Source organism: Anomaloglossus baeobatrachus, chromosome 8 (genome assembly GCF_048569485.1).
Source record: "Anomaloglossus baeobatrachus isolate aAnoBae1 chromosome 8, aAnoBae1.hap1, whole genome shotgun sequence".
Classification (NCBI taxonomy): Eukaryota; Metazoa; Chordata; class Amphibia; order Anura; family Aromobatidae; genus Anomaloglossus; species Anomaloglossus baeobatrachus.
In genome coordinates, this window is record NC_134360.1 from 180850512 (window position 1) to 180873971 (window position 23460).

Consider the following 23460-nt stretch of genomic DNA (forward strand, 5'->3'; position numbering starts at 1 on the left):
GGCGCACTACAGGTCGCAGCTGCGCCGCCGCTCCAGGAGCGGTCGGCGCAGTAGTTCCCACCATGTATCGTCACTCAGCAAAGCTGCAGTGACCTAACCCCGGCGCACAGCGCTACTGTCCCCGGCGCACTACAACACTCAGCAAGTCCTGAGTGTGTCCGTGCCTGCCGGGGACACCGAGTACCTGAATGATGCAGGGCCATGTCCCTGACTGTACTCATGCTCCGAATCCAGCAGGTTCTCTGGGTCTGTGGATGGAGCCCGGCCTCAGGGCTTGGAGGCCGGCAAGATCCCACTTCCACAGAGCCCTACGAGGGGATGTGGAAGGACAACAGCATGTGGGCTCCAGCCTCTGTACCAGCAATAGGTACCTCAACCTTACAAGCACCACCGCGGGTGAGAAGGGAGCATGCTGGGGGCCCTATATGGGCCCTCTTTTCTTCCATCCGATATAGTCAGCAGCTGCTGCTGACTACAAACAGTGGAGCTATGCGTGGATGTATGACCTCCTTCGCACACAAAGCTTGAAAACTGAGCATCCCGTGTTCCCACGGGGGGTGTATAGCCAGAAGGGGAGGGGCCTTACACTTTTTAGTGTAATGCTTTGTGTGGCCTCCGGAGGCAGTAGCTATACACCCAATCGTCTGGGTCTCCCAATAGAGCGCCGAAGAAAAAGAGACTAGGCCGCAGAAGCCGGGGACTCGAGTTATAAGCGCGGCCGCCGTATAAGCGCGGTCGGCGCGGAAGTCCCCGGCGCACTAACAGTCCCAGCCGCGCCGCAGTGATACCCATGGCAGCGGCGGCCAGCGCGGCAGTCCCCCTACACAAACACACTCAGCAACGCTGAGTGTATAGTGGCACAAAACGCAGTCAGCGCTGCGGTCCCCGGTGCACTAGCACACCCAGCAATGCTGGAGTGTTGCTGTGCGCGGTCCCCACGGGGACCCAGAGTACCTCCAAGTAGCAGGGCCATGTCCCTGAACGATACCCGGCTCCTATCCAGCAGGGTCCTCAGGAGCTGTGGATGGAGCACGGTCTCCTGTGCCTGGAGACCGATGAGATCCCACTTCACCCAGAGCCCTAATTGAGGGATGGGGAAGGAAAGCAGCATGTGGGCTCCAGCCTCCGTACCCGCAATGGATACCTCAACCTTAACAACACCGCCGACAAGAGTGGGGTGAGAAGGGAGCATGCTGGGGGCCCTGTTATGGGCCCTCTTTTCTTCCATCCGACATAGCAGCTGCTGCTGACTAAGCTGTGGAGCTATGCGTGGATGTCTGCCTCCTTCGCACAAAGCATAAAAACTGAGGAGCCCGTGGCAGCACGGGGGGTGTATAGGCTGAAGGGGAGGGGCTTTACACTTTTAGTGTAATACTTTGTGTGGCCTCCGGAGGCATAGCTATACACCCCAATTGTCTGGGTCTCCCAATGGAGCGCCAAAGAAATGAGAAATTGCTGATGAACTTTGAACCCTTCTAACTTCCTAACGGAATTTTTTTTTTTTTCAAAAAGTGCGCTGGTGTAAAGCAGACAAGTGGGAAATGTTATTTAGTAACTATTTTGTGTGACATCTCTCAGATTTATGGGCATAAAATTTCAAATTTTGAAAATTGCGAAATTTTCAAAATTTTCGCCAAATTTCCGAAATTTTCACAAATTAACGCAAAACATATCGGCCTAAATTTACCACTGACATGAAGTACAATATGTCACGAAAAAACAGTCTCAGAATCGCCAGGATCCGTTGAAGTGTTCCAGAGTTATAACCCGTCAAAGTGACACTGGTCAAAATTGCAAAAAATGGCCGGGTCTTTAAGGTGAAAACAGGCTGGGGGCTGAAGGGGTTAAAGAGGACATGTCGCTGGATTTTATCATTTAGACCAAGTACCTCCTCTCTAGTTGGCGCTGCTTTACTGATTCTGAATGGTTTTTGGGTTTTTTTTCCCCGTGTCCATCCGTTCCAAGGTTATGCTCCCAGTTAATAAACAATCAAGCATTTTCTTTGTCTCCTGATGCCATATCAATCAAATACCAATCAAACAGGTCCGCACTTTCAGAGAGGTTCTGTGGTACACGACCAGGAGGGTGAAATGAAAACGTGCATCTTTATTATTGAGGGGCAAAACCTTGGAATGGAGAGGCACAAAAGAAAGAGGGAAAAAAAAACACAAAACTAAAAATTCAAAAGAAAAAAAAATTCACTAATCATTTTACAATAATATTTGTTTGACAAAAAGGGAAATACAGCCAGCCAGGAAACAGCAACGGAAAAACGTAGCCAACACACACGTCACCGATATAGAGCCAGCACAAGAAAAGGAAGGAGCTGTATAATCCAAGACCGGAGGACACCTAAAAATGAGTGCACATGTAAAGGTCACTACCTTTACCTAATTGTATCACTACCCACCCCCCCAAAAAAAGTCTAACGCAAAACGAAACGCGCGTCAGGGCTGAAGGCTGACGAGTTTCATGGCATTCCATATCTTCCCTCTATGTGCCATTGCTTTCATGTCCACTGCAGTATTATTATTTGGGCACTATGCACTTTACTTTGATATCAGTCATTGGAAGCTCCACTATGGGAATGCACTGCACTTGATTTTTCTAAAATACTGTCATTTATGGATATACTATTATTTTCTACTCTATTTATGGACATACATGATGTTTTAACCTATTTGTAGTAGTCCCTCTGGTATTTTTCCCCCTCGCCTTTTAGGAATAACCCTGTCTCTGTAAATATTTTTGTGCCCATTATTTATTTTTGATAAACATCTCAATAGTTAATTTTTAAATTATTTGCTAATATAAAAATATATTTTTTTAACATTTTATTTCTTGGTGTTTTTACTCTTGTGGGCAAATTTATACCTACCATCTGTTCATGAGAGCCATTTTTGAGATTTATACATTTTTATTTTGAAATGTAAATTTATGGGGGAGGGGGGGTGGGTTCTCCATTTTGTCTCTGAAACCAGTCTGAAGAGTCTGTAACCTCAAAATGACTGCTCAAACCAAGCACTAGTGCTCGGTGCACCCTTAGTGTGGCTAAACTGTTTGGTACACCTTTCCACCTACTTGTTTTCCATGTATCTCCAGCCTTCTCAGAATCCTTTAAAGCCAGAATTACAAATCAAGGAAATAAAGGGTGGAGATGGAGGCAACACAAGTAGGTGGCAAGTTACACTGAACTATTTGACAAAGATAAGGGTGCACCGAGCGTCTGTGCTTATTTTGAACAGTCACGCTGTGGTGTGAAGCTTATTTTAAAAGAATGTGGTGAAGAAAAACAAAGCCATCAGTAGAAAAATGGAAAATGTCGTTCTACAGCAAAACAGCCCATATTGTGAGACTAAGCATGGCCATTGTGGTTGTCCAGATTTTCTCCGCTGACGGACAAGAGCTCACACATAATTAGGAACAGAGAGAGACAGAATAAAACTCACTCCAAGATCTCGTTCTTTCGCTGTACAAAATCCTCTAGTTTCTTCTGATTCTTGATATCCATCTTTGCCAGTTTCTCTTTCTTTATCTGGATCATTCTTTTTAAATGGGTTTCTTCATTAGCGATGGATTTCACCTCCAGGTTCTCATTAACAATTTGCTCCTCTTTTTGTCTCGTCTAGGAGAAAACAGACAAAGTAATACCATTCCTGAAAGTGATAGACACCAAATCTGAGTCTATGTACACCCGTTTGGCATAAGTACCTCTTCAAGGATCTTCCTGTAAATCTCCAGGTTGGTCTCGATACTTTGCAGCTTCTTGTTATAAGCTTGCACATCTGACTGCCACAGGCCGGCCATGGTCACCCTCTCCCGATAATGATCGCATTTCTCACTGGTTTCTTGCTGTGAAGACAATGTCATATACAGAACCTTCCATAAGTTTACCAGTGACATGTCAGGAGACAGAAGAGATAATCGGGGAAGGCAATTTAATGGTTACCGCCTTGCTGGCTGAGATAATGGCGTTATGTTCTCTTACCCTTGCTTGCTTGAGTCTGTGCACATTTTCTTTCATCCGCTCAGTTTTATTCTTGCGCTGTTCTGGAGATTCCACTACCTGGGACTTCATCCATTCTTGTTCTTCCTTCATGGTGGCAATAGCTAGCTTGTGCTGATTCTGTGGCAAAGACATATGTTTATCCAAGTGCCAAACATCCAGATGGTATTTACAGATTAAATACAGTTAGCGGCGGCTCATGTTCGGGGGGATAAGTCTGAAACCGGATATGCCAGATCGTTCCCCCTGCCCCCCAACAATAAATTGTCCAGTGCCCTCCATACACAAGACCGTCAGTCAATATAAACGGAGCCGGCCAACACTAGTCTAAAGTGAATGGAGGCCGAACTCCTAATATCAAGTTGAACAAAGGGGATCCGCATTCTAGCCCGCTTGGTCACCAGGTACACCTCTGTAGCTTTAGTGCCAGCTGCGCCTGGTGAACCACGCTTGCTGCAGCCCACCAGTCACCACCTATGAGAATAGGATACCATCCCTATTCAAGTCCTGAAAAGTTCCTTATAGAGTAGTTCTAAAAGTGCCAATCTGCCATTTAGGTGGTCTCTGTTGATATTGGAAGGCGTAACCTCCAGTAAGTGACCACTGCTGACAATCACTGGCATCAGATTAGACAGCCTATACATGTAAATGGCATCGCTAAGGCTAGCGATTGCTTGCAGAGGTCACAAGAGTGATTGTCGCCATCACAGCTGAAACTATTGGATCAATGAGATTTAAAGGGCAAGCAATGCTTATTACGTCTTTTTAAAACATGTCCTATTTTGCCCAATTAAAAAAATAAATAATATTTCAAAATGGTGCTTACCAGCTTCTTCATTTTTTCGGCAAGGTCGTTTTTTTCATGTGCGATCTTTTCCTGAAGGGCGAGCTAATCAAACCAATATATAAGGATATGAGTTATTACCAGAGCTTACAAAGTATATACACATCACACAGGGGCCTGAGCTTTTTAAAACAGGGTGTTAATAAGTAACTCTTTCAGTACAGCGTCGGTCATTTAGATTTTTTACTTTTTGTTGCCTGCTAAGCAATGCGCTGCAGAGCATTTTGAGCGATTGATGGGGTCTCAGAACCTGGACCCCACCGATCTTCTACACGTGAAATAGTACAAATTAAGTATAAAATAAATAACTACATTAAAACTATACGTCTTATAACTTTTTTTGTTATACCATATTTTTCAGATTATAAAACAAACATTTGTGAGGAAAATAAGGGGTGCGTCTTAAAATCTGAATATAGCTTACTGGGAGGTTAATTGGCGGGCGGCCAGATGTGTGCGGGCAGCCGGGTGCCTGTCAGCGCATATGGGCGGCCGGCCGGCAGGGTGCCTGTCCGTGTGGGCGGCCGGGTGCCTGTCGGTGCCGGCTGCTTCTCTATCCCGGTGGCCGGCTGCCTCTGTGCGGCTGGGCGGCCTGCTGGCTGTCGCACTGTGCAGCCGGCAGGGTGGCTGTGTGTCGCGAGTCCTAGATTGTCTGCAGTCCCAACTTCAAATCATGGCTCCGGGAGTCAGCACGTGTGCAGATTGAGCTCTTGGATGAGAGCTCCATCTGCGCACACGCCGCTCCGGGCGCCATTTCTTTGAAGCTCGGACTGCGGACAGACTAGGACACTCGCCACACCGTCCTGCTCCACCACACAACCACCGCCACTGCCACCACTGACCCGCCGCCGCTGCCAGCACAGCTTCTGCCTTCTGTGACCCCGCTCCACCACCGCTGCCGCTCCCCTCTGGTAAGACAACACCGGAGTATAAGACGGACCCCATTTTTTTTTTTTTTCTTAATCTCTAAATTTGTGGTGAGTCTTATAATCCAGTGCGTCTTATAAAACGAAAGAAGGGAATTTTGTTTACTTACCGTAAATTCCTTTTCTTCTAGCTCCAATTGGGAGACCCAGACAATTGGGGTGTATAGCTTCTGCCTCCGGAGGCCACACAAAGTATTACACTTAAAAGTGTAAAGCCCCTCCCCTTCTGCCTATACACCCCCCCGTGAGTCACGGGCTCCTCAGTTTTGGTGCAAAAGCAGGAAGGAGGAAACTTATAATTTGGTCTAAAGTAATTCAATCCGAAGGAAGTTCGGAAAACTGAAAACCATTCAACATGAACAACATGTGTACACAAAGAACAACAGCCCGAAGGGAACAGGGGCGGGTGCTGGGTCTCCCAATTGGAGCTAGAAGAAAAGGAATTTACGGTAAGTAAACAAAATTCCCTTCTTTGTCGCTCCATTGGGAGACCCAGACAATTGGGACGTCCAAAAGCAGTCCCTGGGTGGGTAAAATAATACCTCGTAATAGAGCCGTAAAACGGCCCCTTCCTACAGGTGGGCAACCGCCGCCTGAAGGACTCGCCTACCTAGGCTGGCATCTGCCGAAGCATAGGTATGCACCTGATAGTGTTTCGTGAAAGTGTGCAGACTCGACCAGGTAGCCGCCTGACACACCTGCTGAGCCGTAGCCTGGTGCCGCAAAGCCCAGGACGCACCCACGGCTCTGGTAGAATGGGCCTTCAGCCCTGAGGGAACCGGAAGCCCAGAGGAACGGTAGGCTTCGAGAATTGGTTCCTTGATCCACCGAGCCAGGGTTGATTTGGAAGCCTGTGACCCTTTACGCTGGCCAGCGACAAGGACAAAGAGTGCATCCGAGCGGCGCAGGGGCGCCGTACGAGAAATGTAGAGTCTGAGTGCTCTCACCAGATCTAACAAGTGCAAATCCTTTTCACATTGTGAACTGGATGTGGACAAAGAGAAGGTAAGGAGATATCCTGATTGAGATGAAAGGGGGATACCACCTTAGGGAGAAATTCCGGAACCGGACGCAGAACCACCTTGTCCTGGTGAAACACCAGGAAAGGAGCCTTGCATGACAGCGCTGCTAGCTCAGACACTCTCCGAAGTGATGTGACTGCTACTAGGAAGACCACTTTCTGCGAAAGGCGTGAAAGAGAAATATCCTTCATTGGCTCAAAAGGTGGTTTCTGAAGAGCCTTCAGCACCCTGTTCAGATCCCAGGGTTCTAACGGACGCTTGTAAGGAGGAACTATGTGACAAACCCCCTGCAGGAACGTGCGCACCTTTGGAAGTCTGGCTAGGCGCTTCTGGAAAAACACAGAGAGCGCTGAGACTTGTCTCTTAAGAGAACCGAGCGACAAACCCTTTTCCAATCCGGATTGAAGGAAGGAAAGAAAAGTGGGCAAGGCAAATGGCCAGGGAGTAAAACCCTGATCAGCGCACCAGGATAAGAATATTCTCCACGTCCTGTGGTAGATCTTGGCGGACGTTGGTTTCCTGGCCTGTCTCATAGTGGCAATGACCTCTTGAGATAACCCTGAAGATGCTAGGATCCAGGACTCAATGGCCACACAGTCAGGTTGAGGGCCGCAGAATTCAGATGGAAAAACGGCCCTTGAGACAGCAAGTCTGGTCGGTCTGGTAGTGCCCACGGTTGACCCACCGTGAGATGCCACAGATCCGGGTACCACGACCTCCTCGGCCAGTCTGGAGCGACGAGGATGGCGCGGCGGCAGTCTGACCTGATCTTGCGTAACACTCTGGGCAACAGTGCCAGAGGAGGAAACACATAAGGCAGTTGAAACTGCGACCAATCCTGAACTAATGCGTCTGCCGCCAGAGCTCTGTGATCTTGAGACCGTGCCATGAATGCCGGGACCTTGTTGTTGTGCCGGGATGCCATTAGGTCGACGTCCGGCATCCCCCAGCGGCAACAGATCTCTTGAAATACGTCCGGGTGAAGGGACCATTCCCCTGCGTCCATGCCCTGGCGACTGAGAAAGTCTGCTTCCCAGTTTTCTACGCCCGGGATGTGAACTGCGGATATGGCGGATGCAGTGGCTTCCGCCCACAGCAGAATCCGCCGGACTTCCTGGAAGGCTTGCCGACTGCGTGTGCCGCCCTGGTGGTTGATGTATGCCACCGCTGTGGAGTTGTCCAACTGAATTCGGATCTGTTTGCCTTCCAGCCACGGCTGGAACGCTTTTAGGGCAAGATACACTGCCCTTATCTCCAGAACATTGATCTGCAGGGAGGACTCTGGCTGAGTCCAGGTACCCTGGGCCCTGTGGTGGAGAAAGACCGCTCCCCACCCTGACAGGCTCGCGTCCGTCGTGACCACCGCCCAGGATGGTGGTAGGAAGGATTTCAACAATGAAGTGGGAAGAAGCCACCACCGAAGAGAATCTTTGGCTGCCTGAGAAAGGGAGACGTTCCTGTCGAGGGACGTCGACTTCCTGTCCCACTTGCGGAGAATGTCCCATTGAAGTGGACGCAGATGAAACTGCGCAAAAGGAACTGCCTCCATTGCTGCCACCATCTTCCCTAGGAAGTGCATGAGGCGCCTCAAGGGGTGTGACTGGCCTTGAAGTAGAGATTGCACCCCTGTCTGTAGTGAACGCTGTTTGTCCAGCGGAAGCTTCACTATCGCTGGAAGAGTATGAAACTCCATGCCAAGATATGTCAGTGATTGGGCCGGTGTTAGATTTGACTTTGTGAAATTGATGATCCACCCGAATCTCTGAAGAGTCTCCAGAGCAATGTCCAGGCTGTGTTGGCATGCCACTCGGGAGGGTGCCTTGACAAGCAGATCGTCTAAGTAAGGGATCACCGAGTGTCCCTGAGAGTGTAGGACTGCTACAACTGCTGCCATGACCTTGGTGAAGACCCGTGGTGCTGTCGCCAGGCCGAAAGGCAGTGCCACGAACTGAAGGTGTTCGTCCCCGATGGCGAAACGCAGGAAGCGCTGATGCTCTGGTGCAATCGGTACGTGGAGATAAGCATCTTTGATGTCGATTGATGCTAGGAAATCTCCTTGGGACATTGAGGCGATGACGGAGCGGAGCGATTCCACCCGGAACCGCCTGGTTTTCACGTGTTTGTTGAGCAGTTTTAGATCCAGAACAGGACGGAAAGATCCGTCCTTTTTTGGCACCACAAACAAGTTGGAGTAAAAACCGTGACCCTGTTGCTGAAGAGGAACAGGGATCACCACTCCTTCTGCCTTCAGAGTGCACACTGCCTGAAGAAGAGCATCGGCTCGCTCGGGGGGCGGAGATGTTCTGAAGAAACGAGTCGGAGGACGAGAGCTGAGCTCTATCCTGTAACCGTGAGACAGAATGTCTCTCACCCAACGGTCTTGTACCTGTGGCAACCAGGCGTCGCAAAAGCGGGAGAGCCTGCCACCGACCGAGGATGCGGCGTGAAGAGGCCGAAAGTCATGAGGAGGCCGCTTTGGGAGCGGTTCCTCCGGCGGTCTTTTTAGGACGTGACTTAGACCGCCATGAATCGGAGTTCGTCTGACCCTTCTGTGGCCTGTTGGACGAGGAGAATTGAGACCTGCCCGCGGGCCGAAAGGACCGAAACCTCGATTGTACCTTCCGTTGTTGAGGTATTTTTGGTTTGGACTGGGGTAAGGATGAGTCCTTTCCCTTGGATTGTTTAATGATTTCATCCAATCGCTCACCAAACAGGCGGTCGCCAGAAAATGGCAACCCGGTTAAGAACTTTTTGGAGGCAGAGTCTGCCTTCCATTCACGTAGCCACATGGCCCTGCGGACTGCCACCGAATTGGCGGATGCTACCGCCGTACGGCTCGTAGAGTCCAGGACAGCATTAATGGCGTATGACGCAAACGCCGACGCCTGAGAGGTTAATGACACCACCTGCGGAGCAGAGGCCCGTGTGACTGCATTAATCTGCGAGTGACAAGCTGAGATAGCTTGGAGCGCCCATACGGCTGCGAATGCCGGAGCAAAGGACGCGCCGATAGCCTCATAGATGGATTTCAACCAGAGCTCCATCTGTCTGTCAGTGGCATCTTTGAGTGAGGCCCCATCTTCCACTGCAACTATGGATCTAGCCGCCAGTCTGGAGACTGGAGGATCCACCTTGGGACACTGAGCCCAACCCTTGACAACGTCAGGGGGAAAGGGATAACGTGTGTCCTTAAGTCGCTTAGAAAAGCGCTTATTTGGACAAGCTCGGTGTTTCTGGACTGCCTCTCTGAAATCGGAGTGATCCAGGAACATACTCATTGTACGCTTGGGAAACCTAAAACGGAATTTCTCCTGCTGAGAAGCTGACTCCTCAATTGGAGGAGCTGGGGGAGAAAGATCCAACACCTGATTGATGGACGCTATAAGGTCGTTCACTATGGCGTCCCCTTCTGGTGTATCTAGGTTGAGAGCGGCTTCAGGATCAGAGTCCTGATCTGCCCCCTCCGCTTCATCCTCTAGAGTCCTCCTGCTGAGACCCTGAGCAGGGTGATGAAGTCGAGGGAAGCTCCCAGCGACCCCGCTTAGGTGGTCTGGGACTGCGGTCCGTGTCAGAGACCTCACCTTGAGACCTATGAGTCACCCCAGGAGCACTTTGCTGCTCCAACCGCGGGGGGCCTGGGGTCAATGATTCAACAGTGCCCGGGGCCTGTGTTACAGGTCTGGACTGCAAAGCTTCTAGTATCTTAGCAGACCATTTATCCATAGTCTCAGAAAGTTTGTCAGCGAATACTGCAAACTCCGTCCCTGTCACCTGGACAGTGGCAGCCGGTGTTTCTACCTGGGCCGAGGGTCCCACTAGTGGCTGAGGCTCCGGCTGAGTAAGTACAATAGGTGCCGAGCATTGCACACAATGAGGGTAGGTGGAACCTGCAGGTAGCATAGCCGCACATGAGGTACAGGTTGCAAAGTAAGCCTGTGCTTTGGCACCCTTGCTATTTGCAGACGACATGCTGTTGTCTCCTCTGAGTACAATGTGGGAGGGTATATAGCCAAAAACCAGTGCGACCGTACAGAGTAAATGTATAGCATATAAACCTATATATATACACACTTCGGCACCCAGGGGGGCCAGCACCTAGAAACAGGTGCGGCTTACCGACCGCCCAAAGCGGTTGTGTGACCACCAGATTCCCTGCCTGGATCTCCCAGAGCAGTTTGTCTCTCCTCTCTAGCTTCAGAAGTGCTGACAGGAATGGCTGCCAGCGTTCTGTGAGGAGGAGGGGGCCGTGGGCGTGCCCAAGAAAGTGCGGGAATCTGGTGTCCCACTGTGCCCAGTGAGGGGGGAGGAGGATACAAAGTATGCTCCAGCCCTCAGCGCTGACGTCCAGTGCAGCGTCCCTCCCTTCCCCTGACTGACAGGCCCGGGGGCGGGAATATGCGGTACTAGGCCGCAAAAGCCGGGGACTAAAGTTATAAGCGCGGCCGGCAAACAAGCGCGGTCAGCGCGGTAGTCCCGGCGCACTAACACACCCAGCAGTGCTGCAGCGTGTATGACACAAGCGCTCCATGCGCTGTCCCCAAGGGGACACAGAGTACCTCACAGTAGCAGGGCCTTGTCCCTGACGATACCCAGCTCCTGTCCAGCAGATTCCCCAGGGGCTGCGGAGGGAGCACGGTCCCAGTGTCTGGAGACCGATTAGGATCCCACTTCACCCAGAGCCCTGCAGGGATGGGGAAGGAAAACAGCATGTTGGCTCCTGCCTATGTACCCGCAATGGGTACCTCAACCTTAACCGCACCGCCGACCAGAGTGGGGTGAGAAGGGAGCATGCTGGGGGCCCTGTTATGGGCCCACTTTTCTTCCATCCGAAATAGTCAGCAGCTGCTGCTGACTAAATTGTGGAGCTATGCGTGCATGTGTGCCTCCTTCGCACAAAGCATAAAAACTGAGGAGCCCGTGACTCACGGGGGGGTGTATAGGCAGAAGGGGAGGGGCTTTACACTTTTAAGTGTAATACTTTGTGTGGCCTCCGCAGGCAGAAGCTATACACCCCAATTGTCTGGGTCTCCCAATGGAGCGACAAAGAAAATAAGGTACTTTCTTTTATTTTTTTTTAAAAATCCTGCGGAGCGACTCACATCTTTTGCGCGGTACTCCTGGCTTATAGATTGCTGCAGGTCGTCAATTTCACTGGAAAGGGTTTTGAATTCTGCTTGTTGTTCCGGTGGGACGGTCCTAAGATGTGAAAGAAAGGGTTTTGTTTTTCCTTAAAATGAATGGTTACTTCACTTTCAGATATATTGCTTCAGGTAATAGAGTCGAATAATAAAATTGCAAATCACTACTCAAAGAAAAATATTTTGCCATCCATAAACTCTCTTGAAAGTGCAGGGTACTAAGGTCTCAAAATATAGCCTTTGACAATATTGGGATAAAAAGGGGTAAAACCAATACTCTCAAGGCACAACTATTAAGGTAGTATGGTCCTAAACATAACCCTATGACCACCAGTAAGTGTATCCCAAATAGAGCTAAATTCATATAACAAGGAAGAACCTTACTAGAAAATGGAACAATCTCATCAGTCAGAGGTAGAGTCCAAACGTTTCTAAGACCATAGGACAGCCAAGGTTGGTATATGGTGAGTGTGCTCCACCATTGGGTCCTAATATTCTCCCGATGCGTTTCCTCGTACTTGATTCATCAGGAGTAAGGTAAGAGTTGTTCCACAGCCCCATCCAGAGAAAAGTAGTGCCAGCTCATCACATTGGTGAAAGAGCCCAGCAGGAACTGAGGCTTCCTGCCATAGCAGGCCTTCCTGTCACTCACATTACTGCCTGTCCTCTCCTCTGCTTCCTGCCATAGCAGGCCTTCCTGTCACTCACATTACTGCCTGTACTCTCCTCTGCTTCCTGCCATAGCAGTGCTTTCTGTCACTCACATTACTGCCTGTCCTCTCCTCTGTTTCCTGCCATAGCAGGCCTTCCTGATACTCACATTACTGCCTGTCCTCTCCTCTGCTTCCTGCCATAGCGGGGCTTCCCGTTACTCACATTACTGCCTGTCCTCTCCTCTGCTTCCTGCCATAGCAGGCCTTCCTGATACTCACATTACTGCCTGTCCTCTCCTCTGCTTCCTGCCATAGCGGGGCTTCCCGTTACTCACATTACTGCCTGTCCTCTCCTCTGCTTCCTGCCATAGCAGGCCTTCCTGTCACTCACATTACTGCCTGTCCTCTCCTCTGCTTCCTGCCATAGCAGTGCTTTCTGTCACTCACATTACTGCCTGTCCTCTCCTCTGCTTCCTGCCATAGCAGGCCTTCCTGTCACTCACATTAATGCCTGTCCTCTCCTCTGCTTCCTTCCATAGCAGTGCTTTCTGTCACTCACATTACTGCCTGTCCTCTCCTCTGCTTCCTCCCATAGCGGGGCTTCCCGTTACTCACATTACTGCCTGTCCTCTCCTCTGCTTCCTGCCATAGCAGGCCTTCCTGTCACTCACATTACTGCCTGTCCTCTCCTCTGCTTCCTGCCATAGCAGTGCTTTCTGTCACTCACATTACTGCCTGTCCTCTCCTCTGCTTCCTGCCATAGCGGGGCTTCCCGTTACTCACATTACTGCTTGTCCTCTCCTCTGCTTCCTGCCATAGCAGGACTTCCTGATACTCACATTACTTCCCGTCCTCTCCTCTGCTTCCTCCCATAGCGGGGCTTCCCGTTACTCACATTACTGCTTGTCCTCTCCTCTCCTTCCTCCCATAGCAGGACTTCCTGATACTCACATTACTGCCCGTCCTCTCCTCTGCTTCCTCCCATAGCAGGACTTCCTGTCACTCACATTACTGCCCGTCCTCTCCTCTGCTTCCTGCCATAGCAGCGCTTCCTGTCACTCACATTACTGCCTGTCCTCTCCTCTGCTTCCTGCCATAGTCAAGCTTCCCCTCTGTTATACCCCCCAAGCACAAAAGGTGGGCTTCCGCCTTAGGGCAGCAGGTAAAATGGACAAGTGTGCGTAAAGTATTAAGGGAAAGAAGAGAAAGGAAGTCTTGGGAAAGGACGTGGTGGCAGACTTCTGTGCTGCAGATGTACTTCCCCAAACTGCAGAGGAATCCATGAAACCGAATGATGAAAATGGTCAGAGAAGTCCCACTGGAAAAACCGGGAAAAAAAAAAACCAAAAACTTACGAGAGTTTTTCGATTTTAGCTTCCAACTCCTGATTGGTTTTCTGCAGTTGGCTTATATTGTCCAAAACCGATTTCTACAAATAATGGTGACACAATCAGTGACAAATGCAGATAATAGGAGACGGCGGCAGAAGCGGCAGACTGTGGTGGTCCTTACGTAGTTTAAGCAGAAGGTTAGGTAGACCCCTTTACGGGTGTCCCTGAAATGGAGGAAGTTTACCATCCCACTCAGCAAGTAGAGGGTCCGCTTCCCTTCTAAAGACAGAGGACAAAGACTACAAATCAGTACAACTCTACACAAGCTGCGGTATATGGAATACTAGTGCTGAAGGCACTTACTTGGGTTTAGGATATCAGATGGGTGAAAATCATAGATGAGGCACATCGGCAAGAAGCGGGCCCTATATTATACAGGAAAAAAACAAAACACTAAGTTACCAGCATACACAGAGGATATAGGGAAGGATTTGGTAGTAAAGCTGATATTTGGAACATGGCCTGAAAAGATCCAGTTATTTTTCCGGAACAGCACAAGTTGTTGTAGAGCACCGCAACAAGGGACATGTGGAGAGCGACACGGGGCAAGCCTAGACAGTTCCACCATCAGCGGTAGGAAGCAGCACATGGTAGGCAACTCCAGCCCCACCAGGGGTAGAAAGCGGTACACAGCGCCAATCACACGAGGGTTACACAGCGGCACGCACGGGGGACGCAACACTGGACACATCAAAGCTAAAAGAGCAGCACAGGGCATGCAGCATCAATCACACTAGGGCTAGAGAGCGGCCAAGGGGAAAACAACACTAGACACACCAAAGCTAAAAGTGCGGCACGGGGCACGCAATACTGAACACACAAAGGCTGAAAGGGCGGTAAGGCTCACGCAGCAATCAATCACACTAGGGTTAGAGAGCAGCACAGGGCACACAACACTGGACACACCAAGACTAACAAAGCTGCACAGGGCACCTAACACTGGACACAACAAGACTAAGAGATCAGCACAGGTCACACAACACTGGACACAACAAGACTTAGGCGGGCTTTGCACACTACGATATCGCAGGTGCGATGTCGGTGGGGTCAAATTGAAAGTGACGCACATCCGGCATCGCATGCGACATCGTAGTGTGTAAAGCCTAGATGATACGATTAACGAGCGCAAAAGCGTCGTAATCGTATCACCGGTGCAGCGTCGGCGTAATCCATAATTACGCTGACGCGACGGTCCGATGTTGTTCCTCGCTCCTGCGGCAGCACACAACGCTGTGTTTGAAGTCGCAGGAGCGAGGAACTTCTCCTACCGGCGTCACCGCGGCTTCCGTAGGATATGTGGAAGGAAGGAGGTGGGTGGGATGTTTACATCCTGCTCATCTCCGCCCCTCCGCCGCTATTGGCCACCTGCCATGTGACGTCGCAATGACGCCAAACGACCCGCCCCCTTAGGAAGGAGGCGGATCGCCGGCCAGAGCGACGGTCGGAGGGCAGGTGAGTGCATGTGAAGCTGGCGTAGCGATAATTTTCGCTACGCCAGCTATCAGACGATATCGTACCTGCGACGGGGGCGGGGACTATCACGTGCGACATCGCAGCACCGGCTTGCGATGTCGCAACGTGCAAAGCCCGCCTAAGAATAGCACAGGGCACCCAACACTGGACACACCAAGACTAACAAAGCTGCACAGGGCACCCAACACTGGACACACCAAGACTAACAAAGCTGCACAGGGCACACAACACTGGACACACCAAGGCTAAGAGAGCAGTATGGGACATGCAGTGGCAACCCTACCGCCAGAGGTTGAGAGCAGCATGCAATACTAGCCACAGATGTAGAGACCAGCACAGAGAACACAGCACTTATCACATTAGGGCTATAGAGTGGCATGTGGTATGCAACACTAGTCGCACTAAGGCTAGAGAGCAGCACAGGGCACGCAGCAGTAGCCATACCAGAGGTATAGAGCGGCACACAGCACCAATCAAACTAGGGTTATAGAGTGACATGTGGCACACAATACTAGCCTCACCAAGGGTAAAGAGTGGCATGGAGAGCGCAACACCAGCCACATCAGTGGTAGAGAGCAGCACAGGGCACACAGCACCAATCAGAGAGCAGCATCAGACATGCAGCAGTAACCAGCTCTGAGGATAGAGAAAGGCACAGGGCACACAGCACTAAGAAAAACAGGGGTAGAGAGTGGCATGGGGCAGCCGCACCAGGGGTAGAGAGCGGCATGGGGCAGCAGTACCAGGCGCAGCAAGGTTAAAAAGCAGCATGAGGCATGCAGCGGCAGCCATTGCAGGAGTAGACCGCAGCACAGGGCATGCAATAACATCAGTAGAGAGCAGCACAGGATACGCAGCAGTAGCCAGCGATACAGAGCAGAATGAGGCATTCAGCCTCATTAAGGATGGAGAATGCTAAAGCACAATAGGAAAGAGCAGCGCAGCACACACAGCACCACCAAAAGATAGACAGAAGCACAGCAACACAGAGCAAAACGCAGTACAGCAAACGCAGCAGCCCAGATAGTGAGATGCACAGCACAATTATAATGGCCATTAGACGTCTAATGAGCACACAAGCTTAAGAATGACCCACTTCTACTAATTGACTGAAGGATCCAGAAAATAGTCATAGCCATTTCACTGGTAGACTGCATGTGAATTAGCCATTACATTGAGGGCAAGTAAAGCCATTCATGAACCACAAATCATCGTTACCCGTGATATGAGCGAGTTATGGCCTAGGAAATATTGTGTTATATTACATATACGGATTACCTGTACAGTAAGGGTATATACCAGGTATACCTACATGTACTTCACAATATAAGCCACAGGAGCAAAACCTTCCATCAGATGCGGGTATTGAACATCTAAACCCATCGGAACCTGGAATAAATGAAATGAACTTTGTCATATGTACAAAGAAAAGCGATTCCCCCATTACTGTAGTGCGAGACAAATAACGAAAAATCAGCAGATCACATTCAACGCCAGTTATATCACTAGGGCTCTGATCACACTAGAAATGCTGAGCTGTATCTGCAATAAATGGGCGGTCGGGGGAAGTGCACCCTATTACACACAGGAGAACCTAAGAGGAGGATGACGCTTGCTTGATTGGTTTGACCCCCAATTTTTTTAATGTTTTTTTTTTTTCTTTAAATTATCTTTAGGTCGTTTTTCTCCATTTGACAATGAATATATCACTAGCTGGAAACTCTCAGACACTTCGGCGTCTTCCCATTGACTTGTACTGTAAATCACAGAGCCGCTAATGAGCAGAAGATGCCTAAATAATAGTGTGGTGCCCTGGACTAGCCAGGTTGTCACAGGTACTACAACATACACCCCCACCCCGAGACAGGCACATCAGCCAGACACAAAATCCTTGTTGCCTCCCTCCAGGGACTGATGTCCACACCAGGTGGGGTGGAGCCAGGTGGTTGGCCCCACCCACTGAGGAGTTCACAGTCCTGGAGGCGGGAAAGGAAGTGAGATCAGTTACGGAAGTGCAAGTAGAAGGAGTGAAGTAGTAGTGGAGGAGTAAACTGACCGTGTCCAGGTGTGTGGCCCAGGCACTAAGAGCAAGGTTGGCAGACGGTGGTGGCCGTCTGCAGGAGAGGCAGATCAACGCGGAACCGTAGGACCGGGGACGGGCGGTGGCCCGCCGGTACCGAACCGGGGAGCGAAGTGAAGCCAGCACACACAGGCAGGGCCTACGGCCCCCAACCAGGCTTGGAGTCGCCATTAGAGGTCAAATCCTTCAGTGACCGGAACCCCAGGGGTTTCCTAACAGCCAAGACCCGATTGAAGGCAACCGTCCAACCAAGAGAAGGAAATACAGCTACCACCACAGCTAGAGTTCCAAGGGCCAGAGCCTGCGGGCAAAAGGGCTCCTCCGGCACATCCGCTCCCCAGCATGTGTGTTACCGGTGGGAATCCATCGGAACCGAACATACACAAAAGGTGCAGGGAAAGGCAGCCACCACTAACCGTCCAGGAGAAGCCACAGCAGCCGGCTGCGGGACCCGTCCATCCAGCCGTTTGGTTTATCAGAGACTTTGTGTACCTTTGTGGCTGAGTGAGTACTACCGTACCGTCTGGCACCGCGCTGCGCAGCCCAAGCGACCCTGCACCCATCCAACCCTGCCTCCCTGTCATCTCACCGGGCCCCGGGACCACCAACCCCTACCCACGGAGGGGGGAAAACAACATCCCAGCTGCTCCCTGCCATCGCTCCCGGGATCCCCATCACCAGCAGCGGTGGTGCCCAACCTCACCACAACCCGTGGGTGGCGTCACGGACCAAATCCCCAAACCAAACTACCCCCTTTCACTCACGGGCGAGGAGCGCCGCTCGAGTCTCCGGATCCGGCCCACCACTCAAGCCACCGAGCAGCGCCGGACCCGAGCGTTAGCGAGCGCAGCGGCGTCCTTCCCCGCCAGCGACAATAGTCCGGTCACCTCTGTTATCTACTTGGTTAATAAATGAAAAAAAATATTCTAAAGCCTGAACATGTGAAATACGTAATTACTTACCGGTAATGTGTTTTTTCTGAACCCATGACAGCACCACGAGAGAGGGGATCCGCCCTTCAAGGACAGGAAACCTCCAGGATAAAAAGGGGCGGTACCTCTCCCCGCATCAGTTGGTTTACAGAGCATGAAAGGACCTCCGGAGGAAACAACATTATAACATAACCAGCACCAACATGAACCCCGTGCAGCTAAAAAACAGCCAATTATCCACATGCAGGGAGGGAATGTAAGGGTGCTGTCATGGGTTCAGAAAAAACACATTACCGGTAAGTAATTACGTATTTTTCCAGCACCCATGACAGCACCACGAGAGAATTACATAGATAGAGGAATAAGCCAAGGGGGGAAAAAAAATCACAGAACCGAGCTCCCCAGGTGAAGCCAGCAAGGATAAGGCCAACTTATAGTGCCTATAGCGAGTGAAAGGGGAAGATCACGTGGCCCCTGACAAGCTGCTCAATGGTGACAAACGATCTTGCAGCCCAGGAGATGTCATTGCCCTTGTGCAGGGAACTTTCAGACTTACAGGCACATACCTACCACAAGCCGAGCAGACGAAGAAGTGGCTTCGCAGATCCACCCACCAAGTGGATTTAGAAGCCTTGAGCGTCTAGCTATCACCCTGAAAGAAAACAAACCGGACCTGCCTCTGCTGCAGACAGATATTCCATAAGGAACCGCTAATGTCCAGCAAATGGCCCCCCCCTGCCCTTCCTGATCTTGCCGACTATCCCAAAGGATGGAAGAACAATTCCCTTTTGAATTAAGAAAACATGACATACTATCAGGAGGCAAGGAGGGGCAGGTTTCAGGACACCTTATCCTTGAAAGCTGAGTAATGGTGGAACTAAGATAGGGCCTGGAAGTCACTAACCCTACAAGCCGATGCGACGGTGTCAGGAAGTCTGTTTCAGAGGCAGAGTAGTTAATAACATGGACTCCAAGGGATCAATGGGGCTTTGTCAGGGCAGATAGAACGAGAATAAGGCCCCAAGGGGGCAAGATACAGTGCGCAGAGGGCTAGACCATACCCGAATGAACCGGGAGGCCAGCGGACTCCAGACTGGACACAATAGTACCAGGTAGCAAGGGCCCATATTAGAACTCTTGGTGAACGCAATGACAGACCCAGTGTCAACCCCTTCCGGAAAAACTCTAAGATTACCGCAACAGTCGTCGGTCCATCAGGGCTCACCCCCAGGCCCTTTTTTTTTTTTTTTTTTTTCTTCCAACCTTACTACTCCGAAGAAGAGTAGGGACAAGAACAAGAGAAAACCCTGAGTCGTAAGGTGACCTTTCAAAAAAGACCACACGGTAAGATGCAATATGCCTGACAGGGGGTGAAGATCTGGAACCTGAGTGAGGAGGACCAGTAGGACCCCTGGCCTGGAGAACGACAAGTTACCAGGGAATAGAATCATGGTAATCTGGCAAAAAATGGCGCTATCAGGATCATCACAGCCCTGTTCTCCAGGATTTTCTTCAACACGGCTGGAAACAGGCTATGAGTGGACAGGTACAACAAGGTCACATCTACATTCGAAAAGCAGGGCGTCCACCACATGAGGCCGATCCCGAGGAATTAGAGAACAGAACCAGTGAACCTTATTTCAGGCCACAAAGAGGTCTATTATCAGAACACAGGCAACGTATAGCGAAGTGGCGATGGACTGACGGAGGACCCATCCCCCGTCTCAACCGGCCGCTGCCGAAAAGAGAGTCCAAACTGAATACTCTTCTCCATACAGGAACTGACGACCAGACAGGGAGGGCAGGGACCAGCCCACCGCTCAGTCTACAACCAGCCATATCCTGGCAATTTTTAAGAAAAGAAAAGAAAACAAACCATGGGATTCGCTTCCAGACCACACACCGCAGAACAGGTGACCCCGAAGGCGGGCTCCTCTTTGAAGACGTGCGGCAAAAGCAAGCACCTTAGGATCTCAGGTCATATGAAGCGTGTTTCTTTACTTCACCGGTTCAACCAGCAATGTAGGGATTCGAATGTGCCGGAGTGCAAGCACTTGGTCAATGATCCTCAACAATTGCTGGAGTCCCCAATATGTCCCACTGAAGGTTACTACAGTGTGCGCCCGGTCCCACCGAACTGTCGCAATGGCGGACGTAAGGGAACCCTGTAGGGACATAGCACCTTTGAGGGACAACCTTGGTGCCTCTGGTGCCGGATCTATTAGGACCGGAAGACGAAAAACCCAAACTTCTGAATCGAAGTAAGCCCTAAAAAAGAAAATTAGGACTGTCCTCGGACACAATCCTGATTCTCCTAGTGTAGGAGCCTTTTCCGTGTGAGCAGGAAAAACACCCTCCCGCAGAAAGGCGGCACGATGACAGGCAGGCCTGCCATCAAACAAGAAGTTGCCGAGGTAAGGGATGATAAGCACTTCTCTGCACTGTAACGTCTGAAAATCTTGCGAAGACTCCCAGCCCATCGACATCCCTTGGAAGGGTTGCATACCGGAAACGTTGAATGTTTCCTTCCATAAACAGGCTACTCTGAGGAACACTAAACTACGTCGAACTGGACATGATAGTATGCATCCGTCAGATTCACTACTGGTATGTGACCGCCTGGAAAAAATGTTTCACACTGGACCTCCCGGACACTATTCCGAAACAGGTTTACAACGAGAGAACTGGTTGCCAGTCTGGGTGAGGCCGCAGATGAGTCTAAAAGGAACGCTGCCGCTCCTTGTGAGAAGAGGAGTGGGGACATGATCCGTCTAGGGGCTCTCTGGCATAGCCTAACCTTGATGTGGTCAACTCATACTGCCAGGGACTCCATTGTGGAAGCAGCTTCATTAGCTGTTGCAAGCCCCAGCTGAAAATTCCCAGGTATTTGAGGAAGTGGCGTTATTTTCATCCTAGAACGCTGTAAGTCCTTACCTCCCTCATTTTCACAGAATAGGGAATTGCCCCCCCAATCCCTTCAGCCGTTACTTGTCCAGTCTCAACTGTAGAGCCGCTGTGAGCTAACAAGGGCAGGCACAAGCAGCCTAGAGCGGCCGATGATTATTTGAAATCCTGAGAGCAGCGACAGTCAGCTTAAGGGGCCCTGCGACAGAAGGAACAAGCTGCTTCCTCAAAGGGCAGGCTGGGTTGAACTTTGCCTATCCGCCTGTGGCCCTTATATAGCAATGAGGGACTATACATTATCAACAACCGGGAGGCATCACGGGTTCCCTCTTCTAGGCCACAACATACGAAATCGAGACATCTCTTGGGTGCCACTTCAGGGATGCCCATAGCGGGCCCGACCACAGTCACTAGTGTCACATTGTTCTCCATCGAGAAGTCTGAACAACCCGAGATACTGTCAGACATTGATGGGGAAGCTGAAGAATTCCACTCACCCTCGGACCTGACAGTCTCCATAAGCAGGGAAGGCAGGCCTGAATTTCCGAAGGCCATGACGCTGCAAAACTGTCAAGCCAACATCGGGCTTGACAGCCCTAAGCCAAGTCCTCACCTGAGAGGTTATGCTTAATACCCTTCTGGCACCACTTCTGAGACCAGGTAACAGACATCTCCCGATTAAAGGGAGCGTGGTCTAGGTATTGAAGTGTATCCATTGAGTCCGCCCCAAAAACAGGCAAGAGTGGCTCTGAACAAAGGGAACTTTCATGAAGGTCACTTACCACTCTGATGCAGAGGCGGAACTGGGGTAGAAGGAGGAATGATGGCATCTGATCAATCTCCCCTGCAGGCTCTGGGCGTCGGTCCTGCTGGATTTTAGACTCCACTAATTGGACCAGGTGCCGATCCGTCAAGAGTATCACATGAGCTAGTATACCCGTCCGCGTTGAGGTTTGCAATCACACTGCCCCAACTGCATGCCAGCCTGCGCTGTCTGGTAGGAGCAGAACTGGAGGTTGCCTCAGTGAGCCCCCCCTTTTTTTTTTTTGAATGAATGACATGAATGCTCACATCTAAAGGGTTACCAGTCATTTAGCGCGACCGACAAGAGCCATATGAGTGCAGCAACTGCCAGCAACCAGCTCCCTCTGTCCCCCAGCTGTCAACACGGAGCTGTTACCGTGTACATAGCAGTCTGCAAGAACGGAGTCAAACCCATAACGTTATAGGAGCCATGTCGCTAATGCGGAGGCCGACCCACACCAAGGGTCTCCAACACCAGGCCCGCAGGCCACATGAAACCCTGGAAGCTGTTTCCAGCAGCACGGGGACAGCCGTATTCCACCGGAGGGGGTGAAGCCTTCAGTTCATCTCACTGCAGCCGAGTCTCAGCACACAGCCGGTGTCTCTTCCGGGAGCTGACGTCAGCTGAGCGTCATGCGAGAAGCTAGAGAAGATCCTGCGCCTGCGCGCACACACACCATGCGGCAGCGGCCATCCTCAAGATGGCGTCCCCCGTTGTCTCTCCTGCCCAATCACCCGGAGTGGCCGGGCAGATACTTGTGAGGCCCCGAAGCACACTGTGGAACACCACCACTTACCTCTAGGCCGGTAAGACAGCGTCACTGCTCCTGCAGCATTGGAGCGTGGGAGACACTGACATTCACAGGCATAGCCCCCGTGGGCTGCTGTGGCGAGTCCTCAGACTTGCTGCTGGTAGGCTCCGCCACTCCCAGGTGAGGCCAAAGAAACAGGTACATCCCCCGTGGGCCTGCAGCCACGAGGACGCCACCGCAGGGAAGCGCAGCAGCAGCCACGAGGACGCCACCGCAGGGAAGCGCAGCAGCAGCCACGAGGACGCCACCGCAGGGAAGCGCAGCAGCAGCCACGAGGACGCCACCGCAGGGAAGCGCAGCAGCAGCCACCTCCATCACAGCCCCTGGCGCCGGTGGTAAGGAGAGGGGGGGGGGGGGGGAGGGAGCCCACGCGCAGACTGAACCCCCGTGGGTTTGTTGCGGCGGGAGAGCACTTGCGGCCGACCAACCCTTACCTGGTCCCCGCAGGCTCCACACCACGTCCTCGCGCCTGGAA

The 23460-nt window shown here is 51.2% G+C and overlaps 1 protein-coding gene across 3 annotated transcripts in view; it reads right to left on the bottom strand.

Annotated features, from left to right (window-relative positions):
• NUF2 (NUF2 component of NDC80 kinetochore complex) overlaps positions 1 to 23460 on the bottom strand; it is a 237608-nt gene that overhangs the window by 31160 nt on the left and 182988 nt on the right. For all 3 annotated transcript variants that reach the window (XM_075321005.1, XM_075321003.1, XM_075321004.1), the window contains exons 4-12: positions 16766 to 16842; positions 14284 to 14345; positions 14102 to 14199; positions 13945 to 14018; positions 11898 to 11994; positions 4833 to 4895; positions 3989 to 4126; positions 3712 to 3852; positions 3450 to 3625 (exon numbers count right to left, since the gene is read on the bottom strand). In XM_075321005.1, the coding sequence (XP_075177120.1) occupies positions 3450 to 3625; positions 3712 to 3852; positions 3989 to 4126; positions 4833 to 4895; positions 11898 to 11994; positions 13945 to 14018; positions 14102 to 14199; positions 14284 to 14345; positions 16766 to 16842 (926 nt within the window). The remainder of the gene's footprint in view (positions 1 to 3449; positions 3626 to 3711; positions 3853 to 3988; positions 4127 to 4832; positions 4896 to 11897; positions 11995 to 13944; positions 14019 to 14101; positions 14200 to 14283; positions 14346 to 16765; positions 16843 to 23460) is intronic.